The sequence below is a fragment of the Mercenaria mercenaria genome, chromosome 1 (genome assembly GCF_021730395.1).
Source record: "Mercenaria mercenaria strain notata chromosome 1, MADL_Memer_1, whole genome shotgun sequence".
In the NCBI taxonomy this organism is placed as follows: domain Eukaryota; kingdom Metazoa; phylum Mollusca; class Bivalvia; order Venerida; family Veneridae; genus Mercenaria; species Mercenaria mercenaria.
In genome coordinates, this window is record NC_069361.1 from 10,185,123 (window position 1) to 10,206,172 (window position 21,050).

Below are 21,050 nucleotides of genomic sequence, written 5' to 3' on the forward strand. Positions count from 1 at the left end.
TGATACGTTCCGAATAAACTTTAATACAGAATTTCATTTACATTGCGTACATTGTTCCTGATTTAATATATAATATCTAGTATGTAAATAATGCATTAAGTAAGCTGTATATGAAAGATTGGGAATACCCTGTTGTGTAGCCTCCATAATTATTATTTCTGATAAGTTATACTTTTATATGTAGTGGCGCTCACCAAATTTACATATTTAACTTACATTTTGTTGAAATAATTCGTTGTAATGCCAAATTCTACACATTCACAAAACAGTTCTGTTCGAAACCAGCCTTCTTCTACCTGAATAAGAATGTATGAGTGTTAATCTACCGAAAAGATGACACACAAACAATTGAAATCGACGTTTTTATATTTTGTAATAAATAACAAAATTATGGTCCGTATCCGCTTCCGTAGTTTGAAAAATCGGACAAGAATTACCCATTTAAATTGCGGATTTTAAAATATACAATAGAGCTTAGTAACATGGCGCTTAATTATTATTTAATTACATTTTATATAAAAATATTTTTTAAAACTCAGTATTAATCTCAAATATAAACAAATACTGTATGCCCTTTTCTCATCGATTCGAGCCTTCTCATCGATTCGTGACGTAATAATCGCTGCCGAATTTGCGCTCGTGCGACTACTGTTCTTGTCCGAAATATATGCAATTTTAACACCGGACATTTTTATACCACATGAGCAACAACCATGCGTAAAAAACAGGTAAAAATAGAACCTTGGCAAACTTAAATATCTTTTTTCCCCAAAAATTGTAGTAAATTACTCATAAAAGATTGTTTTTTTACCAAAAATTACCAAAGTGTTCTGCTGTCTGGATGCTCAGTAGTACGGAAGTTTTCCCCCTTCGATCCGAGTCACTAAAAGCATTATTGGTAAAGTGTATGTCCAAAAATTCATTTCCATTTCAGTTTTTAGCATGTCCAATTAAAATCCAATTAAAATGGTTGCAAAAAATAGTATTGACCCATGGTTTTCACGTCCTTTTTGTATTAACCCAGGTGAAACCAACTAAAGTTGAGGGACACTATCGAAGATATTCCCCTGAATCACTGCTAAAGGCTTTTGAAGCTGTGAAAGAGAAGAAAGTGCCTGTAAAGAGAGCTGCTAGACAGTTTGGTGTTCCTGAAAATACCCTAAGAGATCGTGTTAAGGGTCGGATTGATGCAAAGAATTTCTGTATCGGGGGAGAAACTACTCTTAACAGAGAAGAAGAGGAGGTTTTAGTGGAACATGTAGAAGTTATGGGACAGCTGGGATATGGTTACACAAACACAAAGTTACAGCAGATAGCAGGAGAGTTAGCATATGAAATGGGAAAGAAGAAAACGAACAAAGCAATGAGCAATAACTGGCTGTATGGTTTCATGAATAGATGGCAGAAAAGGTTGGTTTCATTGTCCCCAAGAAGTTTGGACAGCTACAGGGCAAAATGTTCAACACCAGAAGCAGTGTCATCCTACTTTCGTAATCTTCAGGACACTTTAAAAAGATACGATCTCCTAGATAAGCCACAGAATATTTATAACCTGGATGAAACAGGATTACAGCCTGACCATAGACCACCTAACATCATAGCAAAACTTAACAGCAAACCTCAGGCAATAACATCTCCACGCTCAACGACAACTACACTAATTGGTTGTGTGAATGCTATTGGGAATTATGTCCCACCTTTCTTTGTTTTCAAGGGAAAACGCTTTAATCCAGACTTAATGGAGGGTACATCATCCGGAGCAAGGGGAGAAATGTCAGAGTCTGGCTGGTCAAATGGTGACATTTTTAAGAAATATCTCACAGAACACTTTCTACCGTATGCAAGAGCAGGAGCAGACACCTCACAGCCAATACTGATTATCTTTGATGGTCATTCATCACACATTTCACCATCTTTAATCAAATGGGCAAGGTCACAGAACATCATACTCTTCGTTTTGCCAGCACATACATCACATATACTCCAACCATTAGACGTCTCTCTTTTTGGCCCCTTCAAGTCATTTTATTACTCAGGGTGCGCATCATTCATGCAGGAGAACGTTGGTAAGACCATAACCAGATTTGATATGGCCAGACTTGCATGTAAAGCATATCTAAAGTCAATGGCTCCACTAAATATCCAAGTTGGCTTCAGGAAAACTGGAATTTACCCTCTCTCACAAGATGTAATTACCATGGAAAAGCTATTCCCAGCAGAAGGATTCAGAGAAGAAAATCCAACGGATAAAGTAAAGGCCCTCAAGGCAGGAAAGGAAGCCGTAGAAGAATTCGTTAAACTTAAACTGGAGCCTAGAAATCAAGCTATGACTGAAGCCAAAGATCAAAGTGTATGTCCCACTTGTAAGTGTTCATCTGAAGTCCAGAAGAAACAAACCAAACCAAAACCCAGTGGCAGAGCCATAACCGAGGACAGTTACCTGACAGAGTTGGAAGAGTATGAAGAAAACAAGAAAAAGAAGACTAAATTTGACCATCAAGATAAAGAAAATCAAAGTCCATCCTGCAAAAGTCATAGACAAAATCAAAAACAAGCAAAAAAATCACTGAAATTTGGAAGTCCCAAGCCATCTACAAGTGGAACACACATATCCAAGCCAGTAACAGAGATAGACAAGGAAGTGTCAGATACAGAGTTTGAAGAAGAGATACCAGAGGAAGAGCTTTGCTGCATATGCAAGAAATGGTCACCTCCAAATCTGGCTGATCATCCTGGAATTAAACTTATCAACTGGGCTTACTGTGACAGATGTACCCACTGTGTTCACCTAGCTTTCTGCTCATCTGTGAGGGTTGTGAGACGACATACCTCGTTTTTATGTCCATGCTGTGAAGCATAAAACTACACCAGTTAGATGGCTAAAATTGAATTTGTTTTTAGATTTCAATTTGTTTTTAATTTGCTGTTAAATATTTTCTTTAAGATTGTTAGTTCTATACTTGTTCAATACTCCACCTTGCATAACTTGCTTATTTGTTTGTTTTCATCACTATACTGTACCTACATAACAGTTTTCTTGTTGCTAAAAATTTCTTCCACAACATCACACATATCAGAAACAGTAAAACACGTGCAGTGACAAATTTTGCATAACAACTGTAGTACTATGCTAAATTTAGACTGATTATAGAACAGCCAATCAGAGGGCTCGAATCGATGAGAAAGCTTCAGGCTGACATAGATTGAAGGTCACAAAAATAAAAAGGTAAATAAATCGATAAACATTGCGTTTTCATGTTTTTTGGTTGTTCTAATGTTTAATAGTGTGAAAGATTTGCTAGAAATTGATATTTATATGACAGACACAATCCGTAGAACTGCGCATGCGCCGCTATAACTGTTAAAGGCTCGAATCCACGAGAAAACAGCATACAACTCTGTGCGATTGAAGATCGTTCATCATTTTCTCATTCCTAGAAGAAATGGCTTGATAATGAAACTAAGATATTCATATGTTATATAAAACAGTTCTATAACTATAGATACCTTCTCTTCATGCTAAATGTGGTATTTCTACGATGATATGGGAACCTTTCAAAATTTTACACGGGTGCCGCCATGATACTTTCACAATGACGTCATCACTTTTAGCGCGTGACAGTAAAAAATCTCGGGTATGGTGTACCGTTCACGACATCTTTAAAAACTTGGTATTTTTCATTTTTAAACTCATTTTCCCGAGTTATTACATAGTAAAATGAGCAGGACTTTTTACATACTGTACATAAATGTAGGTTCTTTCGGACAGTGTAAATAAAAATTCTGTTGCAATTAGTTCTACCTCAATTGTTTCATTGACTAGCCTAATGTTTTTCTACCTAAGAATACAGGAATATGTTACTGTCTGTTTACAAATATTTGGAAAACGAGGGAATTGTTCAGTGGTACCCCGCTCTATTATAATACAGTTCGCTATAGGCACCAAACTAAACACATAGAAATCAAAGCAACAATGTTTATAGAAGTGCTTCTGATTTCTTAAACTAATATATAAAATATCAATTAAATTGAATTATTATCAAAATCATCTTGAAAACTGTCAACAAATGAAATACTGATTATAATTACATCAGCTCTTGTAAACAGACACCTCAAGCAAGTTAAGCAATTTGTTTTTATTCATATATTCATAAAAAATAACTTGCTGTTTGTTATCAAAACCACATTATTGTGTTTGCACTATAGTTTCGAACTGCTTGAAATATTTTCACTTTAATAGCCTCGCTAAGATTCCATCTCCTTTTAGTACACAAAGAAGCGTTAAGGTACAACACTTGAAGACGGACTCTGATATCAATATAGCGGTAACATTTAAGAAAGAAATGATAACTTCTCATTGGAAGATCACGATGCTCCTATGTTGTTTTTCTTAACAAATGCTTAATTAATGATAGATCGCCTGTATAGAAATATTTATTGCATATGAATTTGAAAGTCTTAATTTCCGATGCCTGTTCTTTTTTACAAATATGTGTATCTAAAAGAATTTCTGGTTTAAACTTATCAATATTCGTTTTTATTATATACTTATAAAAGTTCAGTAAAAAAAACGGCATGTATTTCATAAGCAAAATTTAATATGAACATGCAGGAAAAATCTGCATTGTAACTTTTGTATTGTATGTTGCCGGACATTTCTACAAATAGTGCTCACAAAAGTACACTCAGTTCTATTTTAACATCATTGAACATTGCAATAGCTAGATCTGGGATTTTTTATTCGGCTCTCGATCTTGGCAGGTCGGATCATACTCGTGGTAAATTCCACGCATCCCAGATCAAGTTGTTGTTATAATAACCCTATTACATATAATGGGACATAAGATGTGTAAAAGGAATGTCAGCAAAATACTAATGGCAGTGGTTTTAATTTATTTAATCACACTCTGTATAGTATTTGTTTTCAAAATGAGTCTTTTAACGTTTTTCAGTGCAAATATATTCCGTCATATTTTATGCATACTTGAATAATGTCTAACGCTACCGATGATTGTCTAGAAGGGAGTGATTATAATTAATTGTGCAGAATCTGTGCGAGTAATTGTACGTTATGTCATGCATATTTTATTGTTTATTATTATCGTTGCTTTGTTTAATCATTTTTGCTTTTTATGTGGTGGCATTAAAACATTAAAACCGGTAGTGATAGATTGAATTATTAAATATGTACCTGGAAAAATGCCTCGTAAAATAGTAAGATAGTTTATAAATGAACGAAGGAGTGATGCAGCTGTGCAAAGTTATTTCTATTGAAGTCGACTACAAACTCACTGGCACCAGACCAGAAAGAAAAAAAAAAGCACTGTACATGTTATAACCTACCCCCAAAGTATACTATATACTGGGTGAGAAATGCGCGATTGAAATGTGTTGGTACATTTTCCCTTTCGTGACCATGGTTCTTACAGTATAACTGGAGATAGTGTATCACATGTACAGTATTTTTGTCTTTCTGGTCTAGTGCTAGTGTACAAACTCATGAAGAAACATTTCTTTCAAAAGTTTCCGGCATTTTTTTTTAAATTAAAGATCGATTCACTAAAATCACTATTGACTTCTATTCTTCTAAAAAGTAGGCAATTGCAACCACTTAAAGCAACAATTTCAAACACTGTCCAGTTATTTTGGTATTAGAGAGTCACAGAAATTACACCAGATAGATTTCGGGTGGGGGTGCATGTTTGGCACCACCGCGCCAGCGTCACATGCGTTGGCGTTTATAATTGACAGTCTTTAACAAAATACTGGGTAGCGTTTCCGTATGTTACGGTGACGAGTGTTCTATAATTTCATAACGGCACTTGTTTTACAGGTACCAAAAAGTGTGGAAAAGAAAACTGGGCGTTCAGGGATGGCAGTGGTTCCAGGTAAATTCGAATTCAAGATGTTTATCAATACAATAATTATCAGTACACGCTCAAAGTATTCAATAACGTTCCAGTTTGCTTTTCTAATCGTTGAAAAAATGTATGCATACATTGACATTGCCCGCACAGGTGCATAATGCAACTTGGGTCTTATCCGTTCACTGTATTTTAGATAAAAAAACCTGATACAAGAAAAGTTTCATAATAGAGACAGCATGATCCACCGATAAAGAAGAGCAGTATTTACTTTTGGGTGCTTTTATACTGTAGTAATGTCTTTAAGAATTATCACCAGGTCAATCACAGGCAGAAGAGAAACGCGCAGACGAAGTGGTAAATGATGAATACGCCCGCGATGCAGACACAGACGAATCGGAAGAGTACAAAGATTTCATACAGAAACCACAAGAAGGGGGTCGGGATGATCCAATGTTTGAGTATGAAAAACATACGGAATCAGCAGGCGATACAAATTCTGATGAATCATCAATCTCGGAAGACGAACAAGCAGACACAAGTGAATCAGTTGCAGATTCAAACGAAAATCACGTGAGTACTTCATAACGAGAAACGTTTATTCTGATACTTTATAAATTAGTCAAATTCAAAATACTTTTGACAGCAGCTTTTGAAATTTAGTAGAACGTTTATTTTCTTTTAAGTTTAGTTATTCTTTAATAAAGGTCTATATTTAATGTCTGTCTTTATCAGAATTTAGACGATGTGCCTCACAGATCCTAACATTAATAGAAACTGGCGCTCAGTTTTGGATAATTGCATATTTTTGTCCCTCGCAAATACAGGATGAGTCAACCAGAGTCTGATATTATTTTCCTAGGTTACGTTCTATGCTTCGAAAGGATTGTTACTGATTTTAATATTCCATAATATGTTACAGCCTAACATGATCACAGTACGTTCACGTGCATATTTTATAAGAAAAATGAACATTTTACAATTTTACATGCTAAACCTTTTAATTCCTATGAAAAAATAAGTTAAAATGATAGAATATATCTTAAAAGTACAAAAGATTTCTTACCTTAATACTTGAATACCTGAACCAAGGATACATTCAGATTAAGGTATATAAACATGTATCGAGGCACAATAATACAAGCTTATTCATATACATTATTGAAGTGGAGTTTTTTTTTAAGTAAATGAAGTATTTTAGATAAAAGGAAGATGCTTTCTCGTTGTTCTAATCGTTTTATTTTTTTTCTGGAAATAACTTTATCAGTTTGGTGTAGCCTTATTGATTGATCTTAAACATGCGCGTACCAGTTCACAAATGAAATCCTAAACGCGTTTTGCTAACGTGTATATGGTGAAAATAGTGTTATTGTTGGACAGGACTGTGACCGTGACATATTGCATTTATTACGACAGCGATAGTCTGCTGTTTGTGCCAGAAATTCTGAATCCGGCGACAAATGAAGTAACATAAAAACGTTCTAACTACTTTGACCAATAAAGGCTTACTTGACCGTACAGCAGCTATGATACCGAAACTGTTTAATCTCTTAGACGTCTTAAATGCTTATATGAAATGAAAATAGAAATCGCCTCTTTTCAGAAGAGTTAAGTTACGAAACAAACACATCAGAGATATTTCGTTACATTTGTTTCAGAATACTGCCCGATTACAATACAGATATCCAATTTTGAACCCCCTAAAATTGTTTAAGGGATATGGACAACCTTCAAACAGTAGATCTGAAAATACGAGGGACCAGGAAGAAGTTACATCTGGGTCACATGACAATCGAGCATCGAATGAAAATGACAGTAGTGAACACGCAAACAACTCAGTACGTATTTTAGCTTTGTTCTGTTTAAAACGTAGCCTGTTTCAACTAGGATAATACAAAACTATTTTCGAGACCCAACAGTTAATCAAATGTTGATTTGATATAAATGCCGCCATCCAGCAATTCATAAGTCTGAAATACATCTTGAAATCTGTTGGAAAAAATGTTCAGAACGACAAGTAAAATTCTAGAACTATAACTGGTGATTTGAAATGTTGCTAAACAATATAAATTATATTTTCAGGATGACTTGGCTCGAGTGCTACAGAAAGTTCGCACGAGAAAAGCTGATGACAATGCCAAGGACAAAGACAGTAACAGTGACAACCATTTCATAAAAATGTAAACTCAACATAAGGTCGTTTCTCTTTCAAACAGCTGAAAGCAATTTTAAACTGTGAACTTAAATATACGGAAATGTCACACTGCGAACTGAGACTTTTACGCCTGGTGGCTTTCAAATGTGTTTGGACGAGTTTTCAAGTAAAATCTAACAAAACGGTTAAGCATACTTTGTAAAAATCTCATTTCTGGTTATCTGCACGATTTTACATGCGAACAAACGTTTCTACAGTATAAACAGACACGCATGACAAGAACTACATTTTGTGTTACTAGCGTCATTTGACAATTCATCTGTTTGTAAAGGGAAAATGGGTCTGTAACATTAATACAGAACGTGATAATTGCACGTAATATAACGTGCACAGATTTATTGTATAATGTTCAATTACAAAACAATTGTGTGTGTACAGTTCACCCGTCATGTTCTGTTATAATTGTGACTGGTATTTGATTGTTCATTTTGCACATATGTAATGCCCACTTGTGTGGAAATAACACATCTCTAGAATGTAAGCACAGTGTTTACAGAAACACGTCTTTTACCAATACATAATTTTTATTTCCGCAACATTAGTTTTAGGTAGTTCTGCACGTCCGATAAACCGAGGTCATGATATAACGTCATTTATCCGGATAACATAGAATAAAGCCTGGACTCGGCATACGGAGACTATCGTAAATGCTAACAAATAAATGCATCATGACACCACTTTTACTTTCACAAGTTTTATTCCGGTGATATACCATCAACTATAATTCTATACAATATGCTTTATATCTACTTAAAATCAATACTTTTTCGAGACAATACATACAAAGACTTATAGGAGGGAAGTTCTCACATCATTATTACTCTCTGTTGTTAGATTACACATTGCGTTATAAATGTCTGGAATCACCTGACTGCACTTAAACCCTCCCAAACCATTTGTATTAAAGAGAATTCCTATAGTTTTTTTTCCTTTCATAGAAAATTTTTAAATTCACATATATGATAGGAAAATTTGTGCTGAAAACAATGAACAAATAAAAAAGATAGGTCACCAGGCTTGTTTTTGTGAAAAATTGTTTTGAACACACCCACTGTTGTTGAAACTGCTAGCGATTTCTCAACATTTTCATAATTTTCTGCTTTTTTGTAAATACCAACCAAAATATACATCAAGACAGCACAATAAGTTTTTTTTCTTTTTACAGATTTTGTTATTTACTTATTTGATATCATAGTCATATTTGTAATACTCTATCCTTACAATAATGGGTACAAATGAAAAAAAAAATATTGTTTCATATTTACTTTTGTGAACTTTTTTCAGTGAAAAATGCCCATAGTGAAGAATATTTTTTTAACTTTTGAAAAAACTCTTTCATAGAATTTTTTCTTGTTTTTCTTATGTATAGATAATTGTATTGTGAGCATAAAAATGGCTAAAAATGTATGGGTCACCAGGCTAATTTTTATGTTAAGACCGCTAGCGTAAACACCTGTTCGGACGGAAAATGGCGCGAAACCGGCCAAACTGATTACATGTATGTCTGCTAGAAGTTAAAAAAAGTTTAAAAAATTGTTAATTCTTTCTATAATTGAATACTAAATAATCTGAAAGGTGATAATGTCTTATCAGTACTAAGTCAATTATCTTACATTACATGAACAACACTGTCTTTGTACTAAAATGCGATGTGAAAACACAACCACAAAAATAGCAAGATACCTGTCAGGCATGATACTTGTCAATACAACATAAACCAGTATGATTACTGATAAAACGTATCAAAAATGTTATTTCATTCAAGATTCGCCATATTTAAGACTGTCTGTAACATGTTTCAACAAATTTTGACTTCAGTTCAGTTTTCCATAGAATGTGTCGGCTGCGCAGAAAGATGCGCATAAAAAACTATCGGAATTCCCTTTAAGGAAAGACATTTTGTCGACTCATAATGATGCATAAATTGGATATCTAAACTATGACTTCTATTGGCACTACTTAACTGTAATTATTTGTGTTGTTTTAAACGTTTTTGATGACAATCTTCTTTTGTTGTTCAGTGAAAAAATATATTCGATAACATTCCTTTGTATTGCTTAAAAAGAAATAAAGTTCTTTTAAAAATAGAAATGCTTAATTACATCTTCTCAGCTGCCATAACACGATGTTTGTTTTAATGTAACGTTTACACTTACTTCAACAGGAGGATGCGAATGGCAACATGTTTTGCACTTTGAAATAGAATATTCAGATCATTGTTCGAGCTGTGATAAGACATTATTCCCTTTATATTGTTGTAATATGATATAAATGTAATACAAATATTCCCTCCCCATGGAAACGACGATCCAAATCGTGCAGCGTCATATATATTTTCTAAGTATACGAAAAGGTATACAAACTTTGCAAAATCTGTCGTATAAAGTTTCATAAAGAGTTATGTATCATCTTATGTCATCAGTCTACACACTCTGGAAGATGTTCTGCGAAGCACGGATGTCTCTACTGACCTTTTGTAAGAATGTAAAGAATATTTATCGATATTGTATTGTGTGCAATTCTAAAACAAATCAGTTATCATTTTCAGTGCATGTTATATTAAAGGTCTTCACATGGAAATATATTAAATGTGTTACAATATTGTGCTGCACTTTCGTCGATGTGACCTAATACAATAGACAATATTCTGCAGAGTTTCAAATTTTCTTCTGTATCGGAATAGTTCATGAACATCTGAGACATAAATTTGCTGTATGAGTATAATGTTAAATGTCTGTGAAAGGTAAGGCAATCTCATCTTCCATGCGCTGGTCCGAGTCATACAGCAACCCTTCGTTTGTCTGCTACGTATCTTCTTGTTTAACAATTTATTCATCCCGAGAGACGTTGGGCTTCGATTTGGGGTCATGACAATTTTCCAATTATATTTAGTAAAGCTATAAAACGTTTAATGAAAAGATGTTATGACTCAACTGTTTTGATAAACGCAATCCATATAGGTCCTTCTTGACGCTCATTTCTCTTTATTTGTCAGATAACAGCCAGAGGTTTTTGTCTAGAAAGGCATTCTAAAACCAACGTCTGAGCGATCGATTGCCTTTTGATAGGCCTAAGAATTTCTTGGCATCAATGTCTGCAAAGGCAGAATAAACATGTCGTTCCGGTGAGTTTAGAATGTCAATTCAGATTTTTCCAAGACAAATTGCATGTGACTGTTAGCGTTCAAATAAAGGAGAACGAACGTCAAGAAGACCTGTTATGGATTGAGTGTATCAAACAGTAAACGTTTTAATAAAAAACAAATTCTTGAATTGCCAAAGAATTAACTTGAAACTCAAAGCTGGTTTTACTAGATGCTGGTTACAGTTAATAAAGAAATATCAAAGAAATATCCAATTGATATTTTATATATTTCTGCATTTGAAATAGAATTTCCCTGTATTACGACATGCGTTGTACGCCTGTTTCATGTATAGAAATAAACACGTCTAATGTAACAGGATTCGTTTCTTGTAAGGTATATTTCTGTTCTTCATATTTCATATTCAATAAAACAAAGAATTAAATAACAAAAAGTGGGCGACTATTCCAATGCAACTTTTGAAACAGGTCAAAACATAACTATCCTTGGAACGCAATATTTAATGGAATACACATTATACGCATGTAAATCATTGAAGTAGACCGTTGCAGGAATGCATTATAGAGTAAAACTGTATCAGTTTTCTCTGACACTAAATCTCGTCAAAGTCAATGGCAACAATAAACATTTCATACAGTTGGTGAGAATTCCAGGAGACTCTTTAATGTCTTTTATATTTTTGACTATAAATTCATCAAGTGTTCTTTTTCCATTATAAAATGACAACAGCCAACTGACTGATAATAGCAAATTGATCAGATTACCTTCCTGTTGATCATTTTACAATATCTTAAAAAAATATAATGCTCGTTGCAATACTAAAGTTTTCCTAGGCAAGTGATACTACTTTTGATAATGATTATTTTTTATGTCTTCTATTTCACCGCTTTATTGTGCAAGAAAACTACACCATATTTGCTCCCTACTATCTTAACCATGTGATTTATCAACGTGTATTCCACTTTGGTTCATCTTGAAAATTATACCTATCTCTGTTTTCTGCCAATGTGATTCTCTTTACATTTGCCGTTCGAGTGAGTTGCAAACTGCAACAAGCAAAGCTGACGAGGCGCTTATTGATTTTGTTTGCGAAGTGGACGAAATTACAAAAAAGAAACAACAAACAAACGAACAACAAAAAAAAAAGAAAGAAAAATGAAAAAAAAAACAAAAAAAAAACAACAAACAAACAGGAAAAGGATCTACAGCAAACTGATGTTTGCTCAACGATTATATCATGATTAGAGGAAGCATGCAAATATTTGCAATATCGGGAATGAAGGAATAGCGAAAAAAAGTCGAGAAATGACAGAGGATTAAGTTGGAAACTAATGCTGATTTTGATGATTTTTTTGTTTTAAATGTATGCAAATATCTACCATTTTATCAAGTTTTATTCAAATTTCAGCTTCAAATGGACAAATTATGCAAATAAATATTGAAAAAGAAGGAGATGCATTTGATTAATATTTAAAAGCTAATCCGTATATTTTCTTGCTTATTGAGTTTGATTAAATTATATTTTGTAGTTACTGAAAAGTGGATATAAATAATAATCATGTAGCCAGTGACTTACGTTTCGAGACTATCTCACTTCGTCTCTTTTTGCATTAGTGATTCAAGAATCCTGAAATTCCATTCTGAAGCTTCAAATTCATTTTCCAAAAGAGAACGTTTATTAGGGGCCATTTCGAATAAGAATGCCATAACTTAAAAAAATACTTTCTCATTATTTTTGAGAATAAATTGGGTAAAATTTATTTGAGGAAGGAAGGGGCGGTGATTTATATGTAGATCTGTCGTATATTGTATGGTATCACTGTTGTAAATATATTTCATTTTTGCCTTAACTATGTCTAATTCGTGAAATTATCACTCTTAGGAAATGGCCACGATGTGCACTTTGTTTAGAAATATAACGGATTTATATAAACTGTAGAACGCAGATGTTTTCTCGTCTAGGAGTCACTTTTTGTAGACACATCTGTTTAGAAGACTCTCTGTATTTTTTAAATATGTAATCATTCGACCTTGTCTGTCTGCTGTAAACTAGAACAAGCTTTTGGTAAATCTCGTGCGTCTCATGAAATAGGTGACTTTCCTATAGATTAGAGGGATTACCAAGAAAAACATTTCCCAAAGATTTTGCAGAAGTTTTCTGATGTTTATTGGTCCGACATGGAATATTAAATCCAGAAATCTCCTTTGCACAACATTTGCCATTGTCCTTATGTTTATTACTTGATATTTAGTTGATGCTAAAGGTTCTCCATACAATCATTACGATCATTTTATGAAAGCAAAACATTTTCTCTAGTCTGAATGTAATAAATAACATACAAAACAACTAAAATACACCTTACAGCATAATCGTATTTGAATAGTTTGCAGGGGAAAGACAATTGCTTACATATGAGGTACGCCGTTATTGTGCAAGCAAAGCGAAAAAATATGTAAAATAGAATAATGATTTATAGGAATTAATGTACTGGCAAACCGATTACAGAATCACACGATCTTTTTCATATCATCATTATCCGTCGTCTTCTTGAGAAAACAAGCTCCACAATATATAAAGCGTTGAACTAATGCTGAAAAGGAAAACAAGGAGTGTCCATGGTAACACAGACCTGTTTTATTTTCCTAATTGTTATACCAGTAACTGTCCGAGTCAATGCGTACATATACCTTTATATAAAACTATTACCTATTTTAGTACATTTAACATATTAAGCTTGTCCAACGATTGTGTACTGCATATTTTATTAAGCATTTGGTTTTGACTGACGTTAGACAAATCTTGGTCACAGATTCATATAAATGTCAATATTCAACTATATATAATATAAAGAATACGGTTAGAAATTAGGAACACGGTTAACGCATTAGGAATGAAATGACGCCATGCCGTATTTTGATATCATACAAGTGTAATAACCTCTTGACGTTGACGCCGTTTCACGTAGGAAAGACGTTGGTCTGACTTTGTAATAGATAAATAAAGAAATAAGTTTAATGTTTCAACAGAAAATGCTAACGTTTGATGAAAATGAGAAGAATCTTACATTTGTGCCATTCCACATTGAGTTTATAAAACTCGTTGGATAAAACTGATAAAACGATAACATGCTCTTTTTATTTTATTAAACTAGTTAAATAAATAGAAAATGAAAATTCACTGATGTAAGATTCTCTATTTATTTACATTGAAATTGTGTGCATTATCTTAAAATTAAAATTTTGTTTATAGAAGTATATGATCAAGGACAAAAATACTGAGTTATGGTTATGTAAGGTGAACAAGAAACACATACATTATGAATTAGTGCGACCGTTGCAGAAACAAGTTTTTTTATTGCGCCTGGTGTCATGTATGCGAAAGTGATTATTGTCACAACAGTTAGTTTATCTGACAGATTTAGTGTCTAAATTACCAACAAAACAAAACATGCGTCAAAAATGGGACTTTATTACTTTGTTCTTTCAATGCGTAAATAAATTATAAACATGACTTTATTACATTCAGCGTAGAAGGAAACATACAATATTGCTACCTAAAGTGCTCACCTGCGTAAAAGGCTTCAAGTGTGTTTGTATAACGTAACGATACAAGTACAGAATTAGGTCTATTAGCGAGTAAGATATGGGACAAAAATGGCAAAGATGTTCTCGTTTGTGAAGAAAGCACCAGATTTTGCATGAAATTACTTTAAGGTATCCCAAATCCTACAAGAGGAGGAGACACGCTATATCTGCCCTGGTACCTCCTTTTAAATCAGTTTAAAATAGGAGGTAAAAATGTCTTAAAAATGTTTTTTTTTCCCTTTAAATTGAAATTTATCTATAAAGTAATGTTTCATATGATCTAAGCATGGATAACATACCACTAGCATAGACACAAACCATTTGGTATTGACAAATATACAAAGTTTACTACAAAATACTTTTATTTTTCAAGATACATAATAAAAAGGGAGATAATCAGATTTTACTGTATGTTTTATGTCAAAACTGCGTGTGAAAGATGTTTCTTATGAAGAAAGCATGAAAGTTTGTATTTAAGTGTTATAAAGTATTCTGGATCAGAAATGGACTACATATATGATTTGTTGGCTTGAATAGACCAAAACATGATGCCCCAAAGGGGAACTACCTTTTATTTATTTCAATAAAATATATCTAGAACAATTTCAAAAATATTAATTCATTATCTTAACCAATTATAATCCTTGAAAAAAAATTATTCAATTAGATTTTATACGCATTCAATATACATGACTCAGGAAAAATAATACGAGGTTCTTCAAGGGAAGATTGTTAAAAATCACATTTTAAGGGCAAATTATCATTTCATTTGTTAAAATATCATATTACTGAACTTAATATAAGTAAAGAGACAGAATTCATGGATCTTATATATGAAATATCAAAAAAGTAAAAATATTCACATGTTTAGGTCCATGAGGTAACCTATATATCTGGATTTATTAGGGCTATAGATTTAAATAAAAAAGAGAGGCCTTTCAATGGACTATTTTTAAGTTACATAACAGTATATGAAATAATCATGTTTTCAAATCAAATGACTTATCCAAAAACCCATAAAATAAAAGAAACTTATATTTACACTCATTCAATAGATATCTAAGAATTGTAATAGGTTTTCCAGTACTTCTCTAATACATTTGTTTGACAAATTTATATTTACATGAATGTGTTATTGCACTGGCATTTGATTGGTTCTATGAAGTGTACACAGTTATGAAAGTCAAGTGTCATTATTAGTCAATCCAGATTCAACAGAATTAAGCAATGCAAGGGTCACAATTAAGGTATACAGAAACTAGATAGAAAACTGGCGCGGAAAAAATCATGGTAGTCGCAAAATGGCGCATTCAGAAAGTCCTCCTGCATTGCTCTGTAGAGCTTTTTTCCTTCCTTTTTTACATTTTTTTTTGCTGAAATCACATAATAGATCTATCCTTGACATAAAGGAAGCATTTTCGCAATAATATGATAACATGACAAATTTATTATGGAAATGTACGTCATACAATTTGGGTTATCATTTTAAGCTCATCTGATTTTTTGAAAAAAAAATGATGAGTTATTGTCATCACTTGAGCGGTTGTCGGCGTCGGCGTCGGCGTCTGCTCCGGCGTTGCCTGGTTAAGTTTTATGTTAAGGTCAGCTTTTCTCCTAAACTATCAAAGCTATTGCTTTGAAACTTGGAATACTTGTTCACCATCATAAGTTGACCCTGTATAGCAAGAAACATAACTCCATCTTGCTTTTTGCAAGATTTATGGCCCCTTTTGTACTTAGAAAATATCAAATGTCTTGGTTAAGTTTTATGTTTAGGTCAACTTTTCTCCTAAACTATCAAAGCTATTGCTTTGAAACTTGGAATACTTGTTCACCATCATAAGCAGACCCTGTACATCAAGAAACATAACTCCATCTTGCTTTTTGCAAGAATTATTGCCCCTTTTGGACTTAGAAAATCAGTTTTCTTGGTTAAGTTTTATGTTTAGGTCAGCTTTTATCCTAAACTATCAAAGCTATTGCTTTAAAGCTTGCAACACTTGTTCACCATCATAAGCTGACCCTGTACAGCAAGAAACATAACTCCATCCTGCTTTTTGCAAGATTTATGGCCCCTTTTGGACTTAGAAAATATCAGATTTCTTGGTTAAGTTTTATGTATAGGTCAACTTTTTCTCTTAAACTATCAAAGCTATTGCTTTAAAACTTGCAACTCTTGTTCACCATCATAAGCTGACCCTGTACAGCAAGCAACATAACTCCATCCTGCTTTTTGCAATAATTATTGCCCCTTTTGGACTTAGAAAAATCATTTTCTTGGTTGAATATTATGTTTAAGTCAACTTTTCTCATAAACTATCAAAGCTATTGCTTTAAAACTTGCAACAGTTTTTCACCATCATAAGTGGACACTGTACATCAAGAAACATAACTCTAGCCTGCTTTTTGCAAGAATGATGGCCCTTTTTAGACTTAGAAAATCATGGGTAAGACAATATTTCTATTATACAAAAAAAATCAGATGAGCGTCAGCACCCGCAAGGCGGTGCTCTTGTTAGGTGATATTGTAGTTGGTTTGTTTGACTGAAGTACATGAGCCCCAATTTTCTTTTGATGTTTTTTTTCAGCACTGACAATATTCTTTAAGAAAATGTAAAAATGTAAGCCACAGATATTTAAAACGGGTCCTGCTCTGTGCTGTAGCCATTTGGAATTTGTTAATTTTATCTGGAATAAAGAAGGCCAGCCATTAAGTATGTTCATACCTTAATGTCTCTCCCCAAACATGGCTTCGTATATAAATATTAGAAATGTGAACATCAGGTAATTTAGATGTTTTCATGCTGTCTGTTTCCTTTTGGAACTAGAATGGTATCTGGCACCATTTACTGACTTACAGCTTGATAGCTTTGTTTATAACATGACCATCATGGTATTGTTCCAAAAGTTGAAGTCACAACATGTCGTGCACTAATTCCGTAGTAAGCCGTCCTTTTGGCATAAAAACAAGGACAAAATTCCAACAGGAAAAGACACATCCAAGAACGTAGGCTTAAAGCTAACATTCTTTATAATGCATTATCTTGTTGTGATACTGTCTCAATACGTTTGCAAGGCATAGGATATCTGTACTTATTGTTATGCCGTTTTAAAAGATTCAAGAAGTGCACATGACAACTGGAAGGATAGGTTGTTCTATCATGCAAAGAAATATCAAAATGAAGCCAGAGAATATATTTTCTTAAGCAGTTGAACGTAATGAAAGCAACTCCATAAGAGATGTTCACGTATGTAGCAAATAACATTGTATCAAGCAGGTTGTAGACAGGCATTTATAACACACATTGACATTGCTAATCATGTCAGCTGGAAATGGTCAAAAGAACTTATACTTGGCTTTAATTATGCAATATGCTTCTTAATTGGCTGCTATAACTTGGAGGGAACTCATCAATGTAACTACAAGAATACATACAAAGTAAGATATAAATGCATCAAGTCAATCCTGTGAACTTAGACATTTTGAAAACATGTGTGCTAGAGAGTGAAATACTGACAAATTGCAGTTTTAGTTAAATATTGAAAGGGTTGTTATGCATAAAATGAAAATGTTGTTTGTTTAGGGTAACCTGATCGTAACTTTTCTTTCAACTTTTGTAAGTTTATCATATACATGATATATATGGGCCGATCTTGAACCTAAGACAGAAAATACACTATTTCGTTATTTATCAAAAGGTTTAATATGCAAGATAACTGTAGCTCAGTATATTTTAAGGAGACATTGTTTATAAACTAATTGATTAATCTTTACCTTTAAAAATTTACATCTTTCTCCAAGTTGGTATGACTTTTTTATTTCTGTATTATATTTTCATCTTAAACATATTTTTATATGTGACTATTTGCGGTCTTGGGGTGTGTGCTGGAAATCACTGCTCTGTGGAGTGGTTCAGTGAGAGAGACCGTCTAGTGGTAAAGGTGTTGTCAGATAAATAGGAAGGTTGTTGGTTTAAACCGTAGAAAAGTTAATCTATCATACAATACCAGTGCTATTTTTAAGAAAGCGGAATTTAGACTGATTCTAAAACTTGAAATCTTAATCAAATTCAAATAAATTAGTATCATTGAATATAGTATAAATAGCAATAATAAATACAACAATACATTTAGTTCACATTCCATCTTTTTTTGTTGTAAAGAAAGTATTAGGATGATCGTATGCTTTAGCTTGAAGTCATTATTTGTCTTGAAAAGAAAAACAGAAATTTGTTTTGTATAATATGTTTTACATGAATTTACATTAGTTATTGAATTTACAAGAAAAACACAAAATGACACCCTTCTTTAGCTACTGGTTTGAATGCTTGATAATATTCATAGGGAAATCGAACTATCGGTACTCCATGTAAAGTATTACAGTATGTACCTATATGTGAACTTGTTTTATAAAATACCCTTAATGAACCTCAAAATTTAAAGAATGTTTAAATAATATTTTGATATACTTAAATACTAAAATTAGTTTTGTTTACCTGAGGGATATAATATTCACACTTAAAACTAAAGTCATCCTGTAAATGAAATTTTTAAACAATTTTCCCCTTTTTAGGGCTTCATCTATGTCATTTGTCAGTGTCCTATATATTATATATGTATAAAATGTAACAAAATAAATATTATGTCAATTATAGTTACTTATCTAGGTTTTAAATTAACCTTTTGGACATTGCTTACAAAAATATATGATTAAAATAAATAAAATATAGGTCCCTTTTTCGGGCCTCATTTTAAGCTAATTGAGGTTAGCGAACAGCGTGTCTCCTCCTTTTTTTTGGATTTAGCATACTTCAAAATAGTTACATACAAAGTTTGGTGCTTTCTTCACAAAAGGAAACATCTTTTTCCTATAACCTACTCACTATATATAAATATCAAGGCTCTAACTATTATGGATTCAGAGAAGAAGATTTTCAAAGTTTCATCTAGGCCAATAATTTGAAACATTACGGTAGACAGGCAAACCCTAATATCACACGCCAAATATCCAACTAACATTTTTAAAATAGGGCCTGCTGTTTCCGACAAGAACATTTTAAAGTTTCCAATTAATACATACAGAAAAAAGTGACAACTCCCGCTGGCGGCCATGTTTTATGACAATTCAAAATAATTAGATCAACCTTGGTAGAAAGTCACACAAGGACGTTTGTGTGAAGTTATTTTAATATCGGACCTACAGTTTCATACTGGTTTTAAGTTTCCACTGTATAAATAAAGGGAAAGGTGACTATGCCTTTTAGCGGCCGTGTTTTTGATGGATCTTTGTACAAGGTCACACAAAGACCATTTGTGTGAAATCATTTAAAATCGTGCCAGCTGTTTCATACATTACTATTATTTATGTTTCTACTATATACATAAAGGGAAAAGTGACCACGCCCTTTGGCGGCCATGCTTTTTGACGCATCAAAAGTATTTAAACAATCTTGGTAGAAGGCAATATAAGGACAATTCGTGTAAAATTATTTTAAAATCCGGGCAGCAGTTTCATAAAAAAATTAAGTTTCTTCTATATACATATCCTCTGTAAGAGATGTTATCTGGTCAACGGTGCTCCTTTTTCTTCGAAAACCATTTTGCTCATCAACTATTTTTACATCATCTTCGGACCATTTTTAACCACTCATTTAAAATGTGACAATATAACTTATACATCGACGATGCCAGTGTTATACCTCTATATGAAACTGGATTACGAGCTTCCCCAGAATTTGATTTCGGTATTGGGTTAATGATGCATTTAGACCAAATAGAAGGAATAGTACTCGTATTAAAATATACGTTAAAAAGAGCATGTAAAAGCAATATAGATACATCATTTTTAGTACATCTGCTGGAATTTCATCATAGCCAATGGCCTTACCTCTATTAGCTTTAGATACAGCTTTACTTACTTCTAAAATAAAAATACTGTCATTAAATAAACCAGGTTGGTTAGTTATAGCTGCTTGTACATCTCTATCGACAGATTCTACTACAAAACTGTTTACGTTAAAAAGAGAACTAAAATCATTCTTCCATCTCTGCAACACTTCATGTTCATTAGAGGTGGTGGAACCATCGCTATTAATTATTTCTAGCGGAATGGTTTTATTTTTAACTCCTATTTTTCCAATAAATTGCCAGAATTTTGTTTGGTCTAGATTCCATTCCTATACTATTTTAGTCTGAATAGAAAACCAATGTTTACATTTCACCTTCTGTACCTCTCTATTAAAGAGCTTTCTTGAAGCAACATAAATTGGCTTAAGCCTACTTT

At 33.0% G+C, this 21,050-nt stretch overlaps 1 protein-coding gene across 1 annotated transcript in view; it reads left to right on the forward strand.

Annotated features, from left to right (window-relative positions):
- LOC123545012 (uncharacterized) overlaps positions 1 to 10,170 on the forward strand; it is a 74,729-nt gene extending 64,559 nt beyond the window's left edge. Inside the window, exons 5-8 of the mRNA XM_045331224.2 lie at positions 5,834 to 5,888; positions 6,184 to 6,437; positions 7,523 to 7,702; positions 7,947 to 10,170. Coding sequence (XP_045187159.2) covers positions 5,834 to 5,888; positions 6,184 to 6,437; positions 7,523 to 7,702; positions 7,947 to 8,048 — 591 coding nt within the window. The 3' untranslated portion in view covers positions 8,049 to 10,170. The remainder of the gene's footprint in view (positions 1 to 5,833; positions 5,889 to 6,183; positions 6,438 to 7,522; positions 7,703 to 7,946) is intronic.
- Positions 10,171 to 21,050: the final 10,880 nt, after the last annotated feature.